At 38.0% G+C, this 26,056-nt stretch overlaps 1 protein-coding gene across 1 annotated transcript; it reads right to left on the bottom strand.

Annotated features, from left to right (window-relative positions):
• Window positions 1-315: 315 nt before the first annotated feature.
• PNLIP (pancreatic lipase) lies at window positions 316-20,234 on the bottom strand. The gene is made up of 13 exons (XM_029932650.1): window positions 20,189-20,234; window positions 19,998-20,043; window positions 18,677-18,831; window positions 13,547-13,669; window positions 10,989-11,123; window positions 10,112-10,223; window positions 8,108-8,227; window positions 7,874-7,993; window positions 7,029-7,147; window positions 3,877-4,006; window positions 2,324-2,432; window positions 1,592-1,756; window positions 316-441 (listed from the first exon to the last, which is right to left on the bottom strand). The coding sequence occupies exons 2-13, from the start codon at window positions 20,041-20,043 to the stop codon at window positions 378-380; spliced, it is 1,398 nt and encodes a 465-aa protein (XP_029788510.1). The 5' UTR covers window positions 20,189-20,234; the 3' UTR covers window positions 316-377.
• Window positions 20,235-26,056: the final 5,822 nt, after the last annotated feature.

Raw genomic sequence — 26,056 nt, 5'->3', positions numbered from 1 at the left:
CTGAGATGTCTGATTACCTCCAACAAATGTAAAGAAGATGGGAAAGTGGCCAAGGTTGGTACTTGCCATGGGCACACCAGGAGGGGGCCATCTTGGATCTGGAAGTCTGCCTTAAGTGATCAGAATGATATCCCTAATATTAGCAATGGGCATGATGTCTGTGTCAAACAAACAATATTCCCCAGCTCAAATGCCACATTATGTGTCACCAGCTTCAATAGTCATTTGTGGTTCTTCAGACCAACTCCAGATTTTGGATTTTAATCACATTATACAAAAATTACATTGGAAAAAATGGACATGATGACAAAGGAATGGATTGCGTTGCCAGTAGATTTTATTAGCAGTAAGGTGCAGTGGTCATATGTCAGCTGCTCTTAACATGGGGTAAGAGTGAGCAGAATGTCTTCCCTCACAGTTTCTTTACTACAGAAATTGAACCTGGAGAGAGAAAGCAACAGAAAGTCAGCTTTTCCTGGCACACAGCGGGTATGTTGAGCATAAAGACGGCCCCAGTCTGAGCCAGAGCCACTCCATGTGCCCAAGACCAGACATTGGCCAACGGAAGACAGGCCTCTTCTGTATAAAGGACTAATTCCCCTTTCCAGTGCTCTCCTGGTTGTGCAATGGCAGACAGGGAGTGTTCATTTGTCATCCTAGAAAACACCTACTAAGCACTTGGCACATGGTCAATCAACACAACTGAGGAAAAGTAGGGTCAACAGTATGATGAGAAATCAGCCAGAGGGATATTTCTGAGTTCCTGGTGTTACATTCACTAGGCATTCTTACTTCAATTCAATAACTGAATTGAAATTGACGAGCATTGCCCATTAAGACTAAACAACACTCAGTTTGCTTGGAAGCTAATTTTCTTTAATAACATATAGAAGCATACGTGAAGTGCCTGGCACAGACAAGGTACTGAGAAGATGCTCTTTTCTCTTCATCTTCATTTCCTTCCCTGTGGTCTGATGGCTGGCAGATTCTCAAATAGCACATTAAAGGTTAAACACTAATCTTGATAAAGGACACAAGGAATGAAGGGCACGCACTATATATAAATAAGGGTGAACTGAATTTTTTGGTGGTAGTTAGCATCTTGCTGGAGTCAAATTTCCTGTCCGCGAATTATGGCACTGAGCCTTCATTTAATTATCTTTTAAGGGAATAAAGTAGTCCTTCCATTCCTCCCCACCATCACGAGAGTAAACATATTCATCACCCCCACTTACTGCCCTGTTGCTTTGTAATCTCTCCTCATCCCCTCCTGTCTCTCCTTTCTCCAAGCAACCAGTGATCTGCTGTCACACACAGTTGCTAAATGAAATCATTTTTTAACTTAGGGTCATGAAGACAGATTCTCATTTTAACACTTGTATCAAATAACACACTCATCTACAAATCTCTCAAAGTTACCCCCCTGAAGTTATGCTCTTCTTCCTAAAGAAACAGAAGGGACTAGGAAGCAATTGTGACCATGGTGTGTGAGAACCACTAAGGGAGGTTTAACTTAAAGTAAACTTCCAGCTGGAATAGAATCACAAAAGTGACTCAATACTGCAAATCTCTTTGGATTTTTATTACTTACACTTTTCCATCATTTCTTTCCACCATGATCTTGGATGCTCCCACTCTGGGTAGAGTTGGGTTGATCACCCTGTTGTACCAAATAAATTTAACGCTCTGCAAATCTCCAACATCCACATCAGAGTCAAATTCATTGGAATGAGTGCTGTCCGGTCGGAGAGTGCCCCTTGGGAGTTGAGAAGTTAATGAAAACATTATGTAACATACAAAAATATACACATATATGTTTCTAAATCCAGTTGACAACGCATCTCTAGTAAGATGATTGGTAGTACATTTGCCATTCTAATGCATTGAGTAGACGCAGACACGTATGGTAACTCAGTGGCAGGTTATTTGCCAGCAACAACTCATATTACTTTAAAGTCATCCTTATTTCAATAAAACTTCAGATGTATTTTGGTCACAATTCTCCCACAATTTAATAAGTGATGACAGTATCATATCATCTTTTCCCAGATGTTTTGTGGGCAGATAATTATTTACTGATTATAAATCAGATACCCTGCATCAAAGCAGACATCAGGGATTTTCTCAAGACATAGCAGAGAAAAAAATTCTGAAACAATTCTGAAATGTATTAAGGTGCAAAGTAAAACGATCTCTTCTTTGGAATGAGATGTGGTGCCCCTATACTCCCATATGGTTATGAATAAACGCTGATGGGCATAACATGCATTATATGTACAAAACATCCTAACACTTAAGAAGCTTAGAGTAATATTTTACTCACTTGAAAATTTCATATTGTTTAGAATTTCCTTTATTTCCAAACAAAGAAACTAGCACGTGTCCCGTAACCTTCCTTCCAGACAGTGTGACAGCTACCTTATACCTCCAGCCTGCACAGGGTGAAAATATTTGAAAAATGTCAGCTTATACAGAAGACATTTTGAAAACAGGCTAAATTGGATTTTTACTTATTTAGTTAGAGAGAGAGAGAGAGAGAGAGAGAGAAAGAGAGAGAGAAACATGAGTGGGGGAAGTACAGATAGAGAGGGAGGAAGAGAAAATCCCAACCAGGCTCCACACTGTCAGCACAGAGCCTGACACGGGGCCAATCTTAGCAACCATGAGATCATGACCTGAGCCAAAATCAAGAGTCAGATGCTTAACCAACTAAGCCATCCAGGGGCCCCAGTATTGGCTGTTCTTCTAAGCAAATAGTCATAGATACTCCTTTAAATGTATGTAAGACAGATGTGGGATCAGGGGAGGAGCATAGAATCTTTCCAAAATCAAGAAATTTCAAGCAATGAACGTAAGTCATATATTTTGCTTCCAATTTCTTGACCTAGCAATTTATTTTTTGAATATTATAAGAACTTTATATTAAAAAAAAAGAGGGAAAATGGTAGAATGTGACATTTTCATCAATTCATTTTCACAGGTCTAAATTGTCTACACTTATTTTAAAAATTCTATAATTCAGCTTCCCATTGCCTTTGGAAATGCATTAAGTTAGGGTAACTACTTTATGGTATCAGTCAATAGTTAACTAGCAGTTTATGCCATTTAGAGCTAGCTTGGGTCAAACTGAGAAGGGAATTAAACTTGGCTTTAGTTTTTTCAAGGCAGCCAACCCCACTGACTCCAATAATTTTCTACCTCTGTGACCCAGGAAGGAAACTCGGAGCCTGTCTCCATGCCTGACCATCCCTGTACCCTCCGATTCCTGTCACTTATGGAGGCTACCGCTCCAAACTACTCTTCAGTCTGTCAATTCCCTTCCTGTCCCAGAACTTCTGCCAGCTCTCTCCTGGATTGCTTTTCTACTTGTACAAAACCTCAGAATTTGGAAGAGTCTGGAGCAGAAGAAGCCTCTTGAATTCAAATATGAAGGAATTAATCTTGGTATCATTTTTAGTTCAGGCCCCCAAAACTCTGTTCTGTCGCCCCATTGAGCCAAAGTTATGTTGAGCACAACGACTTTTGAATATTTTTCCATGTTTGGGAAGAACGTTTACAACTTTTCTGCAGAAGAGCAATTTCACACATTTTCATGGAACATGATAAAATACATAGCATTAAGGGGTCTGGGTGGCTCAGTTGGTCAAGTGTCCGACTTCAGCCCAGGTCATGATCCCACACTTCGTGCGTTCGAGCTCCGGGTCAGGCTCTGTGCTGACAGCTCAGAGCCTGGAGCCTGCTTCAGATTCTGTGTCTCCCTCTCTGCCCCTCCCCTGCTTGCCCTCTGTCTCTCTGTCTCCCCCAAATAAATAAACATTAAAAAAATTTTTTAATACATAGCATTAAGAACTTAAGGCAAATATAACAGAGACTTACGGGCAAAATTGCTGGCATCACCAGTGTTTAGATAAAATATCTGGCCTGTTTTGCTTGTTTTTCCAGGAAATCTGTCAGCATAATGACCCATCTGTGGGCAGCCTTCACTTGGGCAGGGGAAGCACTTGTTCTAGGGGAAATTAACAAATGATGAATGAGGACACTCTTAATACGCACCATCTTTTTCCACGTGTTATTGCAATTCAAATATCCTAACGCCAATTCTGTACTGATGGCAACAGAGGATTTTCATAGTATTTCAGCAAAAGCTAAACATTCATTTCATTAGTGACAATGATAAATCAGTGATTTTACTGTTAAAAAACATGATACTGAGAAAAATATCATAAAAATCATACAAGAAGGGAATTTAGATATATATTTCTACATATACTTTAATCTTATCTCTTGCCTTTGTAATTTGCTCAGGTGACCCCAAGATATCCATCTGCCTACCGGTGGTTAGAATTTATTTTAGAAAGAGCAGAGGTGACGATGAGCTTTGATATGCAAAATCAGGCCCATTAGTAGGATAAAAGGCTCAAAAGTCCAGTTTTTCTCAAATCCTTACGCTTCTGCTTAGCATATTAAGGTCTGAAGGATTCAGATCTCAGAGTTTTCCCAATGTGAACAGAAAATGTCTAAGTTGGCCTTTAAATTATAGCTGTTAAGTTGGGGTGTGGAGAAGATATATCACATAGAAAAATGTCCTCTTTCTTGGCCAAGGAATTATGGGAAGAAAAGAGGGAGAGGGAGAAACAGAATGGGAAAGACAAACATCACAATTCCTGCTGCGGAGGGGCAACCCCGCTCCACAATGGAGGCAAGAGGCAGACTCTGGGATCCATGAACCAAGTGTCGGGGTCTGCACTCAGCAAAAGCTAAGGGGAGACTGAGCCAGTCAGGAGGAAATGGCCAGGGCTATCTCGTGAAGTTGGCCAATCTAGAAGAGTAGATGTGCCTAAGCACTATCCGTAGACACCAGCCACATGCCCATCAAAAATGCATACCCCCCAAGTTCTCCCCTCTGCCCTAACCCCACACCAAACACCTTGCCTAATACCAGCTTGGAGAGAAGCTGATGAAGGGGTCCAAAGACTAAGATATATGCAACACTGATAACATTTTCTTTTTTTTTAATTTTTAAATCTTTTTATTGATTTCTGAAGAGAGAGAGAGAGATGCAGTACGAGCAGGGGAGGGCAGAGAAAGAGAGAGAAAGAGAGAGAGAGAGAGAGAGAGAGAGAGAGAGAGAGAGAGACTGAATCTGAGCTGTCAGCACAGAGCCAGATGGGGCTTGAATCTGTGAACCATGAGATCATGACCAAAGTCAGATTAACCTACTGAGCCACCCAGGTGCCCCAACTGAAAACGTTTTCTTACAAAAGTGTCTGAGTGGGGTGCCTAGGTGGTTCAGTAGGTTAAGTGACCGGCTCTCAACTTCAGCTCAGGTCATGATCTCAAGTCTCAAGGTCTTGCGAGCCCCATGTTGGGCTCTGTATTGGGTGTGGAGCCTGCTTAAAATTCTATCTCTTCCTCCTTCTCTGTCCTTTCTCTGCTCGTACGTCCACTTGTGTGCATGTGCTCTCTCTCCCTCTCTCTCTCTCTCTCTCAAAAAAAAAAAAAAGTAAATAAGTGTCTGAGCACCACCTAAAAGGACTAAACATATTACTGAATCAGACTAAATTTTAATTGAATGAAACCTGAAACCTCTGCTCATTTTTCCATTACCTAGAGAGTGGGGATTTGGGAACAAGATAAAAATAAAGTTAGACAAAAGAAGGGGATTGGTGTTCTTGTGCGCATAAGCTAGACTGTGAATAAAATATGGATCCCAGACACACATTATAGCCAAAATTTGTTGAATACTAATTATTATATTTTAGATTCTGGGCTAAGCAATGAAAACATATCATCTCATGAAATCCTCCCACCAAACCTTTGGAGTCTCCCATTATTATTACATTTAGAATGAAAAAACCGCCTTAGGTTAAGAATTTTTTCCAAATCATCCAACCATTAATGGTGAAACCAGGTTTCAGATCCTTTTTTCTTTATCACTAAATTACACATCTTCTGTAATTATGACTTCACCTGGCATGTTACTTAAAATTTTATTAAATGACATAGGTTACATATTTATAGTGAAAAGGAAGAGCAATAAAAAATAACAGGCAATGGGCACCTGGGTGGCTCAGTTGGTTAGGCATCCAACTTTGGCTCAGGTCATGATCTCATGATTCATGAGTCTGAGCCCTGTATCATGCTCTATGCTGACAGCTCAGAGTATGCAGCCTGCATCAGATTCTGTTTTTCTCCTCTCTCTGCCCCTCTCCCACTCATTCTCTGTCTCTCTCTGTCTTTCAAGAATAAATAAATGTTGAAAAATTTTTTAAATAATATATAAATATTATTTTCAAGATCACCTTTAAGGATTCCAACCCAGATATCTAGTGAATACCAAATAAGATGAAAACTCAAAGTCAGGGGCGCCTGGGTGGCTCAGTCGGTTAAGTGTCCGACTTTAGCTCAGGTCATGATCTCACGGTTTATGGGTTCAAGCCTCGCAATGGCCTTTGTGCTGACAGCTCAGAGCCTGGAGCCTGCTTCAGATTCTGTGTCTCCCTCTCTCTCTGTGCCCCTCTGCTGCTCGCACTGTCTCACTCTCTCTCAAAAATAAATAAACACTAAAAAAAAGAAAACTTAAAGTCAAGCAACTAAACAAAAACTTGGCAATTATAAAGTTGCACAGAAATATCCACATGCCCATAATATAGTTTTATAGGATCGGCATTTAAGACAAGTTTTTCATAATTATCTACATCCAGGAGCCATAGCTCAGATGTCCATATACTACATTTTTTTTCTTACAATTATTTCTACGACAAGTTTGAACATTTACCTGATACATACCGAAGTGATGTATACAAACCCATTTCTCTAAAGTTCTCCGATGCCTCATCACTATTACAATAAATATGTATGTCAATGATACTTCAATTAAAAATTTAAAATATGTATGATTAAAAGTATAAATAATGTGGCAATCATATGGTTACATACACTGAACGCATGTCATGTACAATGAACTATACCAGTCATGAGATGTGAATGTCACAAAATTCTTTAGGTACAAAGTGGAATGTACTTACTGCAGAGAAAACACTGTAAGAGGCACAAGGAAATCCAGCAAAGCCATCAGGGTTAAGGATGCTATCAGAGTAATACTTGTAGCTTCTTAGGTGATTGCAGGCCACAAAGTCACGAGTCCCTTGGAAATCAGACATGATTTACATATCAGCAACAGATTTTATTTTTCCAAGTTAATGTCATGATTAGAATACAGTTGTTGAGTAGATTTTTCTAATTAGTGTGAACTCCTGGTGGTCATAGAACAAAATCATGGACAAAGTGTATTTATGACTTGTGATGTGATCAGAAGTTAAGCACTATTTAAAATTTTAGGGGCCCCTGGATGGCTCAGTCGGTTAAGTGTCCAACTTCAGCTTGGGTCGTGATCTCGTGGTTTTTGAGTTTGAGACCCGCGTCAGGCTCTGTGATGACAGCTCAGAGCCTGAAGCCTGCTTCGGATTCTGTGTCTCCCCCCCCTCTCCGCCCCTCCCATGCTCATGCTCTGTCTCTTTCTGTCTCTCAATAATAAATAAACATTAAAAAAATTTAAAATTTTAATAGTAATGCCATAGCTAAATGAAATGGGAAAATAACTTTAGAAGGAAAAGACTGGTCCATATAGATATATGTACAATTTAGTAATGTATTTCCGGAATTAGATCCTTGGAAAGTTGATTATAGTTATATTTTCTTTCCTAGAGTCTCTTCATGCCCAACTTTTCTCAGTGAAAAGCCTAGATTTTTGCATTAAAAGTCATTGTTTATAGAAAATGTGAGACTTGTACCAAAATATTTAGCAAGTTTAGCAAAATGAGACACAAATGTTCCCCTAAGAAAGTCTCTTCATGTCCATTATGGTTTTTACCTTCCCAGATACCCTCTATGTCAACGATCTGAGAGATAATGTTCTTCTGACATCCAGGCATTTCTTTTCCTCCATTTGGAAAGAAATCTAGGTGGCCTGTGGTTTGGCTCATTCCAAATCCTGAGGAATTTTAAAACATGAGAAAGTTCATGATAATGTACAGAGTCAAAACACTCAAACACTCTAATGTATAGATGCAATAAACACTCATGGAGGATGAATTGAAGAGCTCACCCATGTTGGGGATTACAGGGGCAGCATCTGTGTGAATAACATCCACAAATAGGGCATCGCTGGGGTCCAGTCGGACTAATTCGGGTGTGCCTTCAAAGCAAGGTTCAGCTGGATCCAACCCTAAAGTAGGTAGGACGTGTCTTGTTAATATCAGTGTTAGCATTCGCCTTTCTTCGTTAATTACCTACCAAAGTGGAAGCATTGGTGAGCACCATGACTTTTGTGTAGAAAGAGAGGAGCTAGTTCTTCTCTACCTTATCATTTTCTTACACTTTCTGTGTCTAATTTACTATTTGAATTGCAGCAAATTTTTTCTCAAACCATGGAATTTGGCTCTCCTTATGGATGCTTAGTCACTGGGACAATTCCGACCACTAGCAGCAGTTACAGGGAAAGAGCTAGACTCTGGGAGACATGAGATTTCTAAAAGCTGTTCAGACTAAAAGAGTCTCCCCTCCCCCACCTACCCCACTATACAGTGAAATCCTATAAGGGCAAGGACTTTGGTACACATGGTCACCAGGACCACAACTTCACAAAGTGCCTGGCTATGTAGACTCCTGTAAACATCCATGGACTACGAGAAAGAAGGTTCTCTCCAACAAATTAATGATAGACCTCTGGATGCCCCCACCAATCCAAACATGACCAGTTTGTCCAAAGTATTAAAAAAAGAATCAGAGGGGCGTCTGGGTGGCTCAGTTGGATAAGTGGCCAACTTGGCTCAGGTCATGATCTCACAATTCGTGGGTTCAAGTCCTGTGTTGGGCTCTCTGCTGACTGTTTGCTCAGAGCCTGGAGCCTGCTTCTGCTTCTGTGTCTCCCTCTCTCCCTGACCATTTCCCACTCACGCTCTGTGTCTCTCTCGCTCAAAAATAAATAAACATTAAAAAAACTTTTTTTAAAGAATCAGAAGGTTGGAAAGAGAGCTCAAAGATGGAAAAGAAAAGCAGTTGCTCCCTGAAACAGTCATCTCTCAGATCTAGGATAACAAAGTCTTTCCTACAAACTTACAAAGTCGTTTTAGGGCTTGAGTATGCAACAGGTGGCCCTGTTGGCCAGAAGCAACCAGTCTGAGATTTGTGAAATCGTATTTTTTATCTAACTAGCAGCATGCCTGGCCTGACCACCTGTCCCCTGAACTCTTAGCTTGTGGTAGATGAGGATTACGCTAATTATCAATTGCTATCAAAGCAGAATAATTAATTATACATGTTTGAGCTCTTTGGATTTAATTTTATTAATTCTTTATTTTGTTATTTATGCTGTTTATTCTATAAATGTGTTTTAGGTTTATTTACCTATTTTGAGAGAAACAAAGACAGCACAAGTGGGGGAGAGGCAGAGAGAGAGAGGGAGAAAGAAACCCAAGCAGGCTTCAGGCCATCAGCTTAGAGCCTCATGTGGGGCTCAAATTCATGAAATGTGAGATCATGACTTGAGCTGGAACTGAGAGTTGGACACTCAATCAACTGAGTCACCCAGGAGCCCCTTATGCTATTTATTCTATTCATGACACTTGTCCTTTGTGAATGCCTGAAAACAGGAAAACAGATATAAATAAGACTCCTCATTGTTCTTAATTCAAATTTTAGGCACATGTAATATTTACATATATATATGTTAAACAGATGCGGCCCTTGGGCAATTCAGTTAGTTAAGTATCCAGCTCTTGATTTTGACTCAGGTCATGATCTCACAATGGTAAGATTGAGCCCCCAGTTAGGCTCCATGTTGGGGATTAAGCCTGCTTAAGATTCTCTTTCTAGCTCTCCCTTTGCCCCTCCCCCCTTTCCGCGCGCGCTCGCTCTCTCTCTCAAAAACAAACAAAAACATGAAGACAGGACTCTGTAGACAAAGATCAATATCAGTAAAAACTTCACAAGTCCTCAGAACGGATTCCTGATCGTGTGGCTCAATTTAGAAAATGCCAAATTTCCATCCTTTCAGACCCCACATAGGCAAGGTTTAGTTCAATTTTTCAGCGTTTACTGTTTGACCCACCTGTGATTCGTCCAATTGTCCCGTTCATCCTCCTTCCTGCTTCTCCAGCTGCGTGGGCGCCCAGGCTGTGGCCGATGATGTGGACGTCGGAAGGTGAGTACCCGAAAGCTGACTGTTGGAAAGAAAACTTCCTCAGAATGTTTTCAAATATTTCAAAATTCAAGATGGCCACAGAAGAAGATCCTCTCAAAACTTGAGTTTTAAGAAGACATGCTGCCCTTTCAAAGCAACTGATTTTCATGGACTTTTTTTTTTCCAGTTAGAATAGAATGTGGCAATGGTTTAACATTTAAACTTGCGGAAGTAGGATTCTCTTTTGTAGTTTTACTATGTAGAGGAAATTCTCGCTGGGTATGAGGAATTGTTACCTAGAGGTGGTGAAGCAAGTATACAGTTTAAAAAATAATAAAAGCATTTACTTAGGTACATTCCAGTTTAATATTTTTTAAGGTTTTCGTTACCAAATCAGATTAGCTTGTTGTCATTGTGCTTCTGTTAAAAACATAAAAACAAAAACAAAAACGAGATAGTTTAATCTTAAGATTGACAGTATTATGCCAATTTGTTTTAATAACTGATAAAATTAAAAGAAATGCTGGTGGGATTCAGTAGAAACAGCCTACCTGGTTGCTTGAGTTACATCCCCTAAGAGAACTAGCTTATTGACCTTAATAGGCATATTGATGAAGCCCAAATCTAGATTGACTGATTGAGTGACCAACATTGGAGATTTTTTTTTTCAACCACAGGTAAAGCCAAATTTCAGTAGAGAAATGTCTTGTGCAATTATCATACCTACAGCACTTCTTTTTCTTTTTTTAAAGGAGAATCCAGAGAGCGATGTGTTTGGGCTTTTATATAACTTGGAGGTAGTTACCTGAAGAACTTCAACAAAATATGCCAATTCTGCCCCCACAATCCGGGTGTTCTGCGAGGCCTGTGTATAACCGGTTTGGGAGCCACTTTTCCAGTCTACACAGAAGCAGTTCACACTTTCCACTGTAAACAAATTCTGATGGAACAGACACAATAAATGGGTGAATAATTTGGGATGTTTATTCATTAATAACACATTTGAGAATGAGTGTAAATTCTCTTCTTGACCTATACAATATCAAACTTGTTTTTAACCCCAAAACAGTGAACAAAACTTCCAGTCTGTTATGGACATGACATTTCTTTTAAAGTTTAACATGTTATCCGGGGTGCCTGGGTGACTTAGTCAGGGAAGTATCCAACTTTAGTTCAGGTGATGATCTTGAGGTTCATGGGTTCAAGCCTTGGGTGGGGCTCTGTGCTGATAACTCAGAGTTTGGAGCCTGTTTTGGAGTCTGTCTCTCTCTCTTTCTCTCTGTTCCTTCCCCACTCACACTCTGTCTCCAAATTGAAGGTTTGGCCATAATGGGAATTGAATCCATGGGATATCTACTGTAACATATAGTACTGTAATACATGGACATTTGTTGCAAGGAGAAATGTATAAAATGTGGTACAGTGGATTCTCTCATTAGAACATCATAAATGTCATAAGCCTACATTGTCCCTTATTAAAATGCTTCCCAGCACATTGGCTATCTTGTTCACTGCTATATCCTCAGTGCCTCAAATAGTTCCTGGCACATAGTGGGTGTTCAATAAATCTTTATTGGACTAATAAATAAATGAAGGCCTATGCTAGTACCCTCTTACATAAATATACTGACAGTAAACGAGTAAGCTTTTCTATGATGAAAAGACTAATCAAATTTTCTGGATGAACATGTTTTATTGTATACAACATCACTGAAGAGTTATTTCACATAAAAGCATAACCTAGGAGATATCTACTAGAAGCCTTGTTTGATGGGGGGGTCAATGATAGTTTCATGAATGTTAAATCTGACAGTAATTTTGTTTGTTTCGGTGTGTGCATGTTTATACATATCCCCACCTTTCTTCCAAGAAGACTTTCAGAAGAATAAAGTAATCTTATAAATAATCCCCAATTCTTTTATTGTATAGATAGAAACATCCAGAGTGAAAATGATTTGCTAATGTCATGGTTGGGTAAAGAAAGAATCAAACTAGAGTCTAGAACCTTTAATCTTCTAGTTTTTTTAAGTTTACTTATTTATCGAGAGAGAGAGAGAGAGAGAGAAAAGAGAGAGAGAGAGAGAGAGAGAGAGATCATGAGCAGGGCAGGGGCAGAGAGAGAGGAAGAGAGAGAATTTCAAGCAGTGTCACTGTCAGCGCAGAGCCCAATGTGGGGCTCAAACTCACAAAGATGCAAGATCATGACCTGAGCGGAAACCAAAAGTTGGATGCTCAACTGACTGAGCCACCCAGGCACCCCAACATTCTAGTTTTATCCACTTATTTCTCCATCCTAAAGCAACCATTTTGTCAAAGACAAAGCAGGCAAGAAAAATAAATCTGCTTTTGAGATTTCAGAAATAAATTGTATACACCTATCTAAAATGTTACATTCCCTTTGAGCTAAACATCATAGTCCTTTTCCTTCACTGTTGTATAAAACTCTATTACTACTCTCTTCCCAATAATTATCAGCTTTAAATTATTTTAGAAGACAAGTTAAGGTTTTACTGATTATTTTTGAACTTGTGAAGCAAAGCTTGTTCATTTTGGCTAACAGCAGATAGTCTTTAGAGCTGACTCAACCCAGTCGTTGGCTTGACTCATAGGTCTGAAATTAAAAGTGTTTAGGAGGATCTTTTTGTCTTAGATTTTTAGTCCTCTAAAGAAATATCTGCACCTGGGCACCATGCTGGCCACAGAAGCTTGATGAATAGACGAATCAATGATAATGTTCCTCAAGCACAACAGTTGCTAGGAAAAATTGCTCTATTTGATTTTCTGTCTTTTAATTCTTCATTATAATGAGGCACATAGCCAAAGGCATATTAAAGAAAATTGGATCACTACTGTTGAAACAACAGAAGCCGTCAACGAAAATACACAGAGTTTTCCTCAATACTGCTTCCGTAGGAGATGAAAGAGTAGCAAGTGAAAATCAAACGAAAACAATTAGTTTGGGCAAAATGAGTTATCTTAGTTCTTCACATGGAAATTAAAACCTATTGAGAAAAACTACAAGTTATTGAAAATACAACTATATAGCATCAGTATGGCAACATTCATTGCTAAAATTGAAATATCTCTGCATTAGTTCTCAGATAGCTACTAAACAGGGCTATCAAATCCTTGGCAACCTTGCTGCCCTGACTGTCCCAGGTCCCCTCCCACCCCTCTACCACCTCCTGGACCTCACCTGGAAACCCCAGGCCCAGAGGAGTCAGGTGATCATCTGATGTCATAGTAGCTGGCATCTGTCTGATTGGTTGAGGCCTCTGTCTTTTTCATTCTTAATCATCAGTCTGCTAATGATTAGTCTAATCATCAATATTTACCCTCCCTTAGTTGATTATCATATCTCACCTTGCATGTTTTGGACAGCCAGTTTTCTTCTCCCTTGTCTATGAATCCATGAATAATAAAGCGAGTTTTTCTATCTGTTTTGAAATTGGAGCCCATGATAATTGATGGATCTGCAACAATTTCCTATTTTGAGAAGAACAGTGTTTAATGTCAAGTTTCTCATAATGTCCAATAGAACCATTTGTACGTGGAGGGAGATGGTGAATAGGGAAAGATCACCAAGACTTGAGATCCTTGTGAATAAGGATTCTCCCATTAGAGGCAACTATTTGCGATCATCATCAAGTCACTACTTTCCAGATATAATAAAATTTCTGCAGTTGCTGTACTCAGGATAAACATCTTCTATGACATTGATATAGGGATCTTGTCTCCATGCAATGGAGGGCTTTGCTGTGTGTGTGTGTGTGTGTGTGTGTGTGTGTGTGAAATGTTGGGAGATTACGTACAATATTAGGAGAATTTATATATATACATATGCACATATACACACATATATGTATGTACTTATACATATATATAAAAATATTTAGAATATTTATTAAATGGCAACATAGAGGCAAGATAAGAAGGACATTAAGTTCCAGTCAAGACAAAGAATAGCTGAATCGATTAAGAAAAAATAAGAACAATTTATATGCTGCCCACTAGATCACTTTAGATTGTTTCAGATCTAAAGACACTTGCAGACTAAAAATGTAGGGATGGGAAAAGATATCTTAAGTAAATGGAAACAAAAAGAAACCTGGAGTAGCAATACTTATATGAGACAAAATGGACTTTAAAATGAACTCTGTAGGAAGAAACAAAGAAGTGCTTTGCATAAAGATAAAGGGATCTGTTAAATAAGAAGATATAGCACTTGTAAATATTTATTCACTCAACATAGTAACACCAAATTATATAAAGCAAATACTAATGGATGCAAAGGAAGACATTTAAGTAACACAAAAATAACAGGAAATTTTGCCACCCTATTTACATCAGTGGATAGATCACCTAACAGAAAATCAATAAGAAAAGAATGGTCTTAAATGACATATTAGAACAGATGGACTTAACAGATGTTTACAGGGCATTCTATACCAAAAATAGCAGAATACACATTCTTCTCAAGTGCACATAGACATTCTCCAGAATAAAGCATATGTTAGGCCACAAAACAAGAATTGACAGATTTAAGAAGAATAAAATCATATCAAGCATATTTCTGATCACACTGGTATGAAACTAGAAATCAGTTACAGGAAGAAACATGAAAAAAACACAAACATGTGAAGACTAAACTATGTGCTACCAATGGGTCAAGGAAAAGTCAAGGAAGGAATCAAAGATGTAGTTAAAAAATATCTTGAGACACATAAAAATGTAAATGCAATGTTTAGACATCTATGGGATACAGCAAAGCAGTTCTAAGAGGGACGTTTACAGTGATACAGGCCCACATCAAGAAATTTAAAAAGGCTCAAATAAATGACTTAACGTCACACTAGATAATGGAAAATTAGAAAAAGAAGAACAAACAAAGCCAAAATTTAGTAGAAGGAAGGAAATAATAAAGATCAGAGTGGAAATAAATGCAATAGAGACTTAAAAATGGAAAAAATTAATAAAACTAAAAGCTGGTTCTTTGAAAGATAAATAAAATTAATGAACTTTTAGATAGACTCTTCAAGAAAAAACGGAGAGGGCCAATAAACAAAATGAGAAATGAAAAAGAAGTTACAACTGATACCCTAGAAATATAAAGGATCATAGGAGGCTACAGTTATTGGACAACAAATTGGACAACCTGGAATAAATGAATAAATTCCTGGAAGCATGCAATCTTCCAAGACTAACTCAGAAAGAAATATAAAATCTGAACACACTGATTACTAATAAGGAGGTTGAATTAGTAATTAAACTCCCAACAGGACCAGATAGCTTCACAGGTGACTACCAAACATTTAAAGAAGAGTTAATACCCATCTTTCTCAAACTATTCCAAAAAATTAAAGAGAAGAGGATGCTTCTAAACTCATTCTATGAGGTCAGCATTATTCTAATACAAAAACCAGACACTGAAAAAAATTACAAGCCAATATTGCTGATAAACATAGATGTAAAAATCCTCAACAAAATATTAGTCAAATGAATTCAACACTACATGAAAAGGATCATGTAACATGATCAAGTGGGATTTATTCCAGGGTTGTAAGGATGGTTCAATATCCACATATAAATCAATGTGATACACCACATTAACAAAACAAAGAATAAATATCAAATGATCATCCCAATGGATGCAGAAAAGGCATTTTGCAAAGTTCAGCTTCCATTTATGATAAAACCTCAATAAATTGGGCATAAAAGAGATGTATCTCAACATAATAAAAGACATATATAACAAACTCACAGCTAACATCGTTCTGAACAATGAAAAGCTGAAGGCTTTTTCCCCTCTGAGATCAGGAACAAAACAAGGGTTCCCACTTTTGCCACTTTTATTCAACAAACTATTGAAAGTCCTACCCACAGCAATTAAGCAAGAAAAAGAAATACAAGTCATTCAGATTGGAAAGGAAGAAGTAAAATTGTCACAATCTGTAGATGACAGGATACTATATATAGAAAACCCTAAAGCCTCCACCAAAAAAAAAAAACTATTAGAACTAAAAAATTAATGCAGTGAAGTTGCAGGATACAAAATCAGTTTACAGAAATCTGTTGTGTTTCTTCTTAATATTTATTTTTATTTTTTATTTTTAGAGAGACAGAGACAGAGAGAGAGAGCATACAAGCAGAGGAGAGGGACAGAGGGAGAAAGAGCAAATCTTAAGCAGGCTCCACTCTCAGTGCAAAGCCCAGTGAGGAGCTCAATCCACAACCCTGGGGACATGATGTGAGCCAAAATCAAGAGTTGGTTGCTCAGCCAACAGAGACACTTAGGTGTCCCAATCTGTTACATTTCTACATATTAATAACAAACTATCAGAGGAGACATTAAGAAAACAATTTCATTTGTGACTACATCAAAAATAATAAAATACCTAGAAATAAATATAACCAAGAAAGTGAAAGATCTGTCCTCTGAACAATGACCCTGATGAAAGAAATTGAAGGCAACACAAATGAATGGAAAGATTACCTAATGTTCCTTGAATGAAAAAAGTAATATTATTAAAATGTTCATGCTACCCAAAGCAATAGACAGATTCAATGCAATCCCTATTAAAAAAATCAATGGCATTTTTTGTAGAACTAGAAAAATAATCCTGAAATTTTTATGGAACCTTAAAAGACCCTGATTAGCCAAACCAATCTTGAGAAAGATGAACAAAGTTGTATCACACTCATGATTTCAAATAACACTACAGAGCTAGACTAATCCAAACATTACGGTACTAGCACAAATACAGAAAAATAGATTAATGACACATAACATAGAGCCCAGAAATAACCCCATGCTTATATGGTTCATTAATCTACAACAAAGAAGGCAAGAATCTATAGTGAGGCAAAGACAGTCTCTTCAATAAATGGTGTGGGACAGCCACATGCAAAAGAATGAAACTGTAACACTTTCTTACACCATGTACAACAATAAACTCAAAACAGAATAAAGACAAATGTATGACCTGAAACCATAGAACTCCTAGAAGAAAACATAGTCTGTAAGTTTCTTGACATCAATCTTAGCAATGTTTTTTGGATCCGTCTCCTCAGGCAAGAACTACCAAAGCAAAAATAAATAAATGGGACTACATCAGACTAAAAAGACTTTTATAACAAAGGAAACCATTGACAAAATGAAAAGGCAGTCTACTGAATGGGAGAAGATATTTGCCAATGATATATCAATTAAGGGGTTAACATCCAAAATATATAAAGAACACATACAACTCCATGTCAAAGAACAGATTAAATAATGGGCAGAGGACCTAAATAGACATTTTTTCAATGAAGACATATAGATGCCAATAGGCATATGAAAAGATGCTCAACATCACTCATTAACAAGGAAATGCAAATAAAAACCATAAAGAGATACCACCTTACATCTGTCAGAATGGCTATTATCAAAAAGACAAGAATTAACAAGTGTTGGCGAGCATATAGAGAAAAGGGAGCCCTCATATACAGTTGGTGGGAATGTAAATTGGTGTAGTCACCAGTAACAAACGGTATGGAGGTTCCTCAAAAAATTAAAAATAGAACTATATATAATCCAGCAATTCCACTTCTAGGTTTTTATCTGAAAAAACTGAAAACACCAATTTGAATATACATGTGCACCCCTATGTTCATTGCAGTATTATGTATAATAGCCAAAATATGGAATCAACCTATATGTTCATTGATAGATGAGTGGACAAAGAAGATATGTATCATATATATAATATCCCATTATATATATGTGTGTGTATATATATGTATACATACACACACATATGTATAACAAAGAATGAAAGCTTGCCATTCATGACAACATTGATGGACCTGAAGAGTATTATGCCAACTGAAATAAGTTAGATAGAGAAGGACAAGTACCACATGATTTTACTTGTATGTGAATTTAAAATACGAAACAAATGATTAAATAAAACAAAACAGAACAAGACTTATAAATACAGAGAGCAAACTAAAACAGAAGCCAGAGAGGAGGGAGGTGGGGGAGATGGATGAAATAGGTGAGGGGATTTAAGAGGTACAGTTTTCCAGTAACAAATAAGACAGAAGGATGCAATGTATGACATGGGGCATATAGTCAATAATATCGTAAACCTTTGTGTGGTGACAGATGGTAGCTAGACTTATTGTGGTGATCATTTTGTGATATATATACACACATATGTATATGTAGATTTATCACTATGTGATACATCTGAAATGAATGAAATATTGTATGTGAGTTATTCTTCAATAGAAAATAAAGTGAATATAAATTAACACAAAAAAAGAGAATAATACCAAGTTAGTGGACTTTTTGTAAATAAGTTATATAAAATAATACTTAACCTCATTGCCCCGAAAGTCTGTAATGATGCAAATTCCACTAATTTGTTCTCTTTACAAAACTTAAAAATATAATATTCTTATTATATAAAATAGACAGGACTTAGTCCTGAAAACAATGAGTTCTCTTACTTGAAAGTTATCCGGGTTCTCGTTAGTATACAGGAGGAAGCGGGTATTGACATCTTTTGGAGCCCAGGGCAATATTTTGAGGGGTCTTTCCACAATTCCCGCCCATGGGGCATCATCGCTAAAGCAGCCAAGTCTTGGGAAGCAGACTTCTCTTCCTGTAATTACCCAGAAGTGTTTCAAGGACGTCAGTTTAATCAGAATGCTCTTTTTAATGGCCTCTCTGCCCAAATATGTTAAATTACATTTTGTGCCTTATTAACTTCCTCCATATTCCCAGACATATTCCTATCGATGCACTCACAAAACAGCTTCAATATCCCACACTTCTGGTCTTCATCACTACAACGTATGGCCACCTCACTCTGCTTGTGTCTCTGTCCAGCTCATGCTGGGACTCAGTCTAACTTTTCAATGCAGATGTCTTCCTTGGGCCACTGGTGCCCAAGAAAAGAACAGTGTTGTATTTCCAGGCCTTGGTAGAGAAGGGTGAGGTTTCCAGCTCCTCACAACCCTCTTCTGGTGTGGGCTTTGGGTAGAAAGCTTAAGTTTCGTGCAAATGTCAAAACATTTTATCTCTACCTGGCTAAGTATTTTGGTCCCCGATCTATGGGTAAGGAGAATTTTGGATTCCCACAATGAAGAAGCTGCTTATGAGTAATCAAACAGAAAATCAACTCTATGCTTGAATGCTAACCCATAAAAGAACAACGCAAAGGAAGCGATATCCAGGAGGATTAATAGTAGTAGTAGTAGTAGTAGTAGTAGTAGTAGTAGTAGTAGCTGTTGTGAGGCCTGCATTCACAAAACATTACTGTGTGCCAGGTACCAGACAAGACGATTCACAGGACTTGACTTATGAAGGTCTCACAGGTATTCTGTGTCGGGGGTGGTATTATATTCCCATTCTACTGATGAAGATAGTGAAGCACACAGAGGTTAAGAATTTTGCTCAGGGTAATACAGTTGTGGCTGGTGGAGCGAGGGTTCAAACCCCACACTAGACTCCAAGTCAGGGTTGCTAGATTAGCAAATAAAAGTAAAAGTTAAATTTGAGTTTCAGGTAGACAGTGAATACTTTTCAGTATAATTTTGCCACACATTCATTGTTTATCTGAAACCCTTGTTGTTTATCTGAAATTCAAATTTAACTGCATATCTTAGATTTTATCTGGCAACCTTACTCCAGGTGTCTGGGCTCTCAATCACCCACCTTTCTCACCCATGCCTTCCCCCCTAGGGGCTCGAATTCAGCCATCATGGACTTTCCTGACAGTACCAAACAGGAAATCTCTTCCAGCACTGCATAAATATCTTTTCTTACCTACTACTGCTCCCAGCAGCACTGATAGTGTCCAGATTAGCAGCATCTAAACAAAGTTAAAAATATGATTGAGTCTGACTAAATAGGTTTTTAAAAAGATTGGCTTAATTCAAGTTCACTTAGGCCTCTGGGGGGAAAAATCGGTAAATTCTATTAAATTAGGACTTGTAAAATATGCTTTCCTGACTCACCGTGGCAGTTCCGTCAAGTCCCACGCACAAGCAGATAGCGCCTTAAAGGTCCTTTTATAGGCAAACCTTATCTCTTTGAGAAGTTACTTGGAAAAGTGGCATGAGAGGAAGTTCCAAGTAGTCATTTCTGGTTTTAATCATAAATAAACCAAGAATGATAGAGCAGGTCAAGTTTTCCACAGTACTTGTGGGAAGACTAGAAAAGGGTTCATACAGACTGTTCTCTCAATAAGATTATGTAATGTTCAGAATCACTATAATTTCATTGTCGTGAAGGTTCTAGTCTGCCCAATTCTCTGTGCCCCTCTCTGGGTATGTGTGAAAGTAAACTGTTTTCACAGATTTGATAGCAGCAGTCTTGAAAACAAATACTGAATGCTTACCAGGTTGAGCAGTTTTTGTATAACCTTGCCTTACCCTCCAAGGCATGAAATAGGAAGCAATTCTTCAGGAGTGTTCATTCCTTTTAGGAAAGCCGTTGGTATTTTATTTTGATAGTCTATAGAACTAGTTTATTTCTCAACAATAACATGGAGAAAAGAATAAATGAACTGACAACAGGAGTTGGGGTACTTCCAAGAGCAAAGAGGTGGAACTGGTGACCTCGCCATCAAATAAAATTATGAATAAGAGAGAAAAATAAAATTCAACTTGGAAAAAAAATGGTCGGGGAAAAATAATCTGAAAGGGAAGCATTTGATGGAAAATAATGGAAATGTTTTCAGTGGGTGATACATTGCCTAAAATAAATTCTAAAAACACTTTAATGGGATACCATAATTTTAAGATATTGAAGCCATTCAGCCTGATACCATCACCGACATAAGCTGAATCATATGAAATTGCCATGTTTGCTGGTCAAAATGGTCAAATAACAATTCAGTTCCTGAAAAAGTTTACAGGTACAGAAAAAAAGCAATGACATTATTTTTGTGTAAAGGAAAGTTCAAAAAAGTTGGGCAAAGAGAGGTTAAATCAGGATAGAAGACACCAGAAAGGAATTCTATGGGTTGGAGTTGATCCTTCTTGTCTGGACATTCAATCTCCTCTTTAGGGATCCTTCTTCAGCCCTGATTAGGTTGATTTCCTTATTCCCTCTAAGAACACTTCTCTTTTGAACCTTGCTCATTTGATACCAATCACAATCAGTTGTGGGTCATAAAGTCTGAGAAGGATTAAGTTCTCTGGGTCTTGTTGTGACAGCTCACTCAGCATCTAGCCCTCTGATATACAGCTGACTCTCAACACACTTTTGTTGGATGAATGAACAAATGAGGAAATGAATATGAAAAACAATTCAGGGGGTGAATGGGTGGCTCAGTCAGTTGAGTGACTTTTTGATTTCGGCTCAGGTCATGATCCCAGGGTCATGAGATTGAGCCTGGGATCGGGCTCTGCTCTGAGTGTGGAACCTAGTTAAGATTCTCTCTCCCTCTCCCACACCCCCTCTTCCCTGCTTTTGCTCTTTCTCTCTCTCTAAAATAAATAAATTAATTAATTAAATGAAATAAAAAGAAAAGCAATTTAGTTTGCATAATTAATCCAGAACAACTTCCTACCCATCTTATGGTAAATAACTGTAATTTTCTGAACCTTATTTTACTTAAAACAATCAATCAAACAAACTAAAAAAAAATGAGCCAATGTTTACTCTGGGTATCTACTATTACCAAATAATTCACACCAAATTTCTAGGTTGGCATTTTAGGTAATACAAAATTTAATCCATCTTGGCTGTAGAATTAGGACTAAATGTCACCAAATTCTGAAAGTGAGAGTAGAGGTCATGGGCAATTATTTTATAAACTGAAATAGGTTGAAATTTTAGAATGTTTTGGGAAGATTCAATTTCCCAAACTGTTATAAAAGCTAATAAGGGAATTGTATATAATCAGCAGTCTATCATGTAAGCTCTGGATCAATGACTTCCCCTAAATTCAATCTTGCTGAACTCTTTAGCTGGGCTGTACAATTTTATGAACCATATTGTTTCCTTGAGATCACTAACGTGATCTAGGAATATCTGTTTATAGAGTATATAGTAGAGATTTTTGACCTCTTCCTATAGGAAATAGAACTAGACTCTATTACCCAATCTCCTTTGCAGGGAGATGGGCCACACGATCAACTTCTGGCCAATTAGATGTGAATGCAGAGATGTGTACCAGTTCCAGTCCTGTTCACATAGACCCACAAACCCACACATGATCCTCCATGTGCCTTATCTTCCACGGCTTGATGTAGACAAGTTTCGTGATCTTGAAGGCCATGTGTGGAAGCTGGAAGAGCCACAAAATGAAAGGAGCTTGGGTTTCCTGCTTAGAAGAAAACCACCCATGAATGATGAACATCCATTCTGAAATTTACATAAGCAAGAAATAAATTCCTATTGATTTAAGTCATTGATATTTCAGGATTATAACAACTGGCATTACCTCAACCGATAGAGATTATTTTGTTGTACAATGATTTCCCTTACTTTCAAGAACAGTTCAGGTACCAAACATTGAATCCTTGGGTGTATACTTTACCTGGATGGTATTAATACATAATATTAACACTCTGACAGATTTTCCCTTTAAATTTTTGGTTTTAAAGGTCCCCTTTCCTGCTAGTTACTGAATTATAAAAAAGTAGTTGCTCAATTCTTCTCTCAGTTTTTGTATAATTTTAATTCTAATGGGCAGTGTTTTTCAACTTAATCCCTGGCAGTGACTGTTGTTTTACAAGCAATTGGAAGCCACATAATACCTCAGCATTTGGTGAAAATTCACCCAGTGTTGCTGGGCTCACAGAGGCGACTTAAGTGTAATTGGAGGTGTTCAGTGTGCTGGATATGTAGGAAATTCTCGAACACTGCAGGTGGGGGAGTTGGAGCTATCACCCCAACCCCACTCTCCACTAGCCTTTGTTACTCCATACATCTCGGGATTGTGGGCTAGGAGGTGGCCCTGTATTGGAGGATAGAGATTTAGCTTTCCTCCCCAGGTGTCTCATTGCATTGAAAGCAGACTCCCACAGAAAAGTCATCTCATGTCTCTTGAATTCAGCAGCACATTACATAACATTGACTCAACTTTGACTCTAAAACCTTGGACATTTAAAAATAAAAATGTCCAACTGGGAAGTTTCTAATCCAGGAGCAATGTTTGCAGAGGGGTTAAATATTGACATATGCTTAGGCTCCGATTCTGGAAACCTTGTGATATCAAACTCAAGTGAGGGAAAGAAAAAGCCCTGAGACACCTGTGTGGCCAGATGACCAGCATGTTGGTCGAACGAGGTCTTGTTTACTTAGCCTTCAGAGATCTTGTCCTGTCCTTCCTTATCCAGTTCAGCCTCCTGCCAGGGCCACCAGTGGGAGTCAGAGCATGCTCACTTGAGGATGCCAGACTGCTCTGAGCAGAAGAACGCTGAGCCGGGGGTTGGTTTTCCTCACACCGTCCAGAGCAGGCACCTTGCCAAACGTGAGGTGGCTTACTTCATAAGACCCAAGGGAGTGAAGTTACGGTCAACCCTCCTCCATGATGCATGAAAATGGTTTACTTTGTGGAGTAGAATAGCAAGCATACCTATAATTTTATTGCATTAAGTATTTAGTTTGACATACTTGTAAAGTTTTTTATTTTAATCTCCCACAGAACCTGTGGAAGGTTTAGCTATTTTTCTTATGCAAATAGTGAGACTCAAGAGAGTTTAAGCAAACTGCCCAGGGATGGTTGGTAATGAGCAGACCCAAATCTGGAGAGACAAGTTCTTTCTACCAACTCCATATTACTTGTTTGTGTGAATCCACAGAAGGCCAATTTCTCTTGGGCTGTGTTCATCAGGAGTTGATCTAAAAAATGGTCAAGAATGGGTACACCAGGAGGTGTTAGTATGTGTGTATATACACATGTATAAGACTGAGTCTCTGCTTTCCAAAACAAAGTCACACGTATATCTTGGATGACCTATTTTATTTATACTTTGCTTCCCTACAACTAATGCAGCAAATGACAGCTTTATCAAATAGAGATACAACTTTTGTGGCATTGAATTTGATAATCATTTCTTTCCTGGCTCATCCTGGTAGCCTTTGAATTGTTTCCTTTGTCCTCAGACTGTCTCATCTTTTGTCTGTCTTCTACACACTGTGTGGCAGTCAGGTTTGAAATGTAGACTGACTATACTATTATTCTTCTTAAAACTCCATTTCCCTTCTCCTGCTCTGTGCCTTCTAGATCAGCACTGCCCATTAGGAATGTACTGTATGCCACATTGTAAAAAAGTAAAAAAAAATAGGTGAAATATATTTTAATAATTTATTTAATCTAAAATACCCAAAATGTGATCATTCCAACATGTGGCACTACCCACATTTCAGGTGCTCAATGGCCACATGTGGCTAGTACCTACCATGTTAAATAACACAATTCTAGATTACATTTATTCTTCATAACATTACAAATAAGCCTTTAAAAATTGGTTAGCTTCTTTGAGGTTTATAACCTTGTCGCATACACTTTTGTCCAATTTTATAGCTACTCTATACTCCTTTCATGGTATAAACTCTCAGGAAGTTTGAATGGGATCCAACTATAGGGTACTTTGAAGAGAACAGCATGATTTTCCCAATGTCATTGAGCAGGAAAAGAGCAAATAGTTAGAAATGCAAAATTCCACAGACCCAGAGATCATAGCCTGGATCTTGGCAGATGTGATGAAAGGGGGGAAAAAGAGCAAGCAAAAGCAAAAGATTAAAAGGTTGTACCAAAAAAAATCCTCCTTGTTGTTCTATACCTAAGATATTTTGAGGATGAAACAATTAGAAACTATTTGAGGATCCTCACAGAGAAGCAGCGAAACTAGAGACAAATACACATGTGTATTTTATAACCAACCTTGTAAGATAAGTAGCAAAGTCATTTCAAAAATTATAAGCTGAGGCACTTCTACTTCTAGCCACAATGGCACAACTGGTATCAGATCATTGTATCATAAATAAAATATATGAATCAATGATTTTCAAATATTGGGCAATAAGTAGTACAAGATGGTAATAAGTGAATAAGAAGGATATATGTCTGGAGACATTTCCTGGACACCAGCACAGAAAGGGAGATTCCAAACAGGGCAAGGAAGACTCACTGGGCGGAGGAAATAGGGTCAGTGCTCAGGGAGGCTAAAGTAGTTAGAATTTACAGAGCAGAGCACTGGAGAGGAGGAAGCTACAAAGATAAAGAGTTTCAGAAATTGGCATGGGGTCCACCTGAGTCTTTGGATGAATAGGTGCTAAGCTGTGCAGGTAAATAGTAAAATTCCACGAGGCTGATCAAATAACAACCAACCATTGAGAGACTTTATAAACTGAACACCTCCTAGAGCTCACACACAATTGGGAGACACTCCTCAGCCTGATGGTGTGAGAGATTTCATTGAACAATCAAGCATTCAGCAGACACCTACTGCCCAAAGGCCAGCTGTAGGGGGGAGGTTAACACAGCCCAAGATTAAAAGCTAATTCCCACCTAGTTTAAAGAACTATAAAAACAAACTTGAAAAAGATCAAACTGATCTGCAATTAAGTTCACTGCCTGCCCCATATAACTAAAAATAAATAAATAGATAAATCAATAAACAAACACTTACAAGTCTCTTTAATAAAAGACAATAATGAGCTCAATGTATAACATAATAAATACCCAGCATCTACTCTCAAACTATTAGCATGCAAAGAAGCAGAAAAATATGACTCATCAGTTAAGAGAAAGAGATCCAGAACTCATCAAGATGATAAAATTAGCAGACAAGACCTTTAAAATACCTATTATAGCTAGTATAAATATATTTAAGATTCAAAGGAAAACATGGACACAATGAGTTGAA

This window comes from Suricata suricatta, chromosome 2 (assembly GCF_006229205.1).
Source record: "Suricata suricatta isolate VVHF042 chromosome 2, meerkat_22Aug2017_6uvM2_HiC, whole genome shotgun sequence".
NCBI classification, from domain to species: domain Eukaryota; kingdom Metazoa; phylum Chordata; class Mammalia; order Carnivora; family Herpestidae; genus Suricata; species Suricata suricatta.
The sequence above is the reverse complement of the archived record's forward strand: the minus strand, read 5'-3'. Positions and strand labels throughout refer to the sequence as shown.

Excerpts from the sequence above, each read along its gene's own strand:
- PNLIP (XM_029932650.1), bottom strand. The coding sequence starts at position 20,043 with ATGCTGCTAATCTGGACACTATCAGTGCTGCTGGGAGCAGTAGTAG. Across the intron at positions 13,670-18,676 it reads AGAACCCGGATAACTTTCAA|GAAATTGTTGCAGATCCATC; the intron begins GTAAGAGAACTC and ends TTCTCAAAATAG. Across the intron at positions 10,224-10,988 it reads ATTTTGTTGAAGTTCTTCAG|TCAGCTTTCGGGTACTCACC; the intron begins GTAACTACCTCC and ends TCTTTCCAACAG.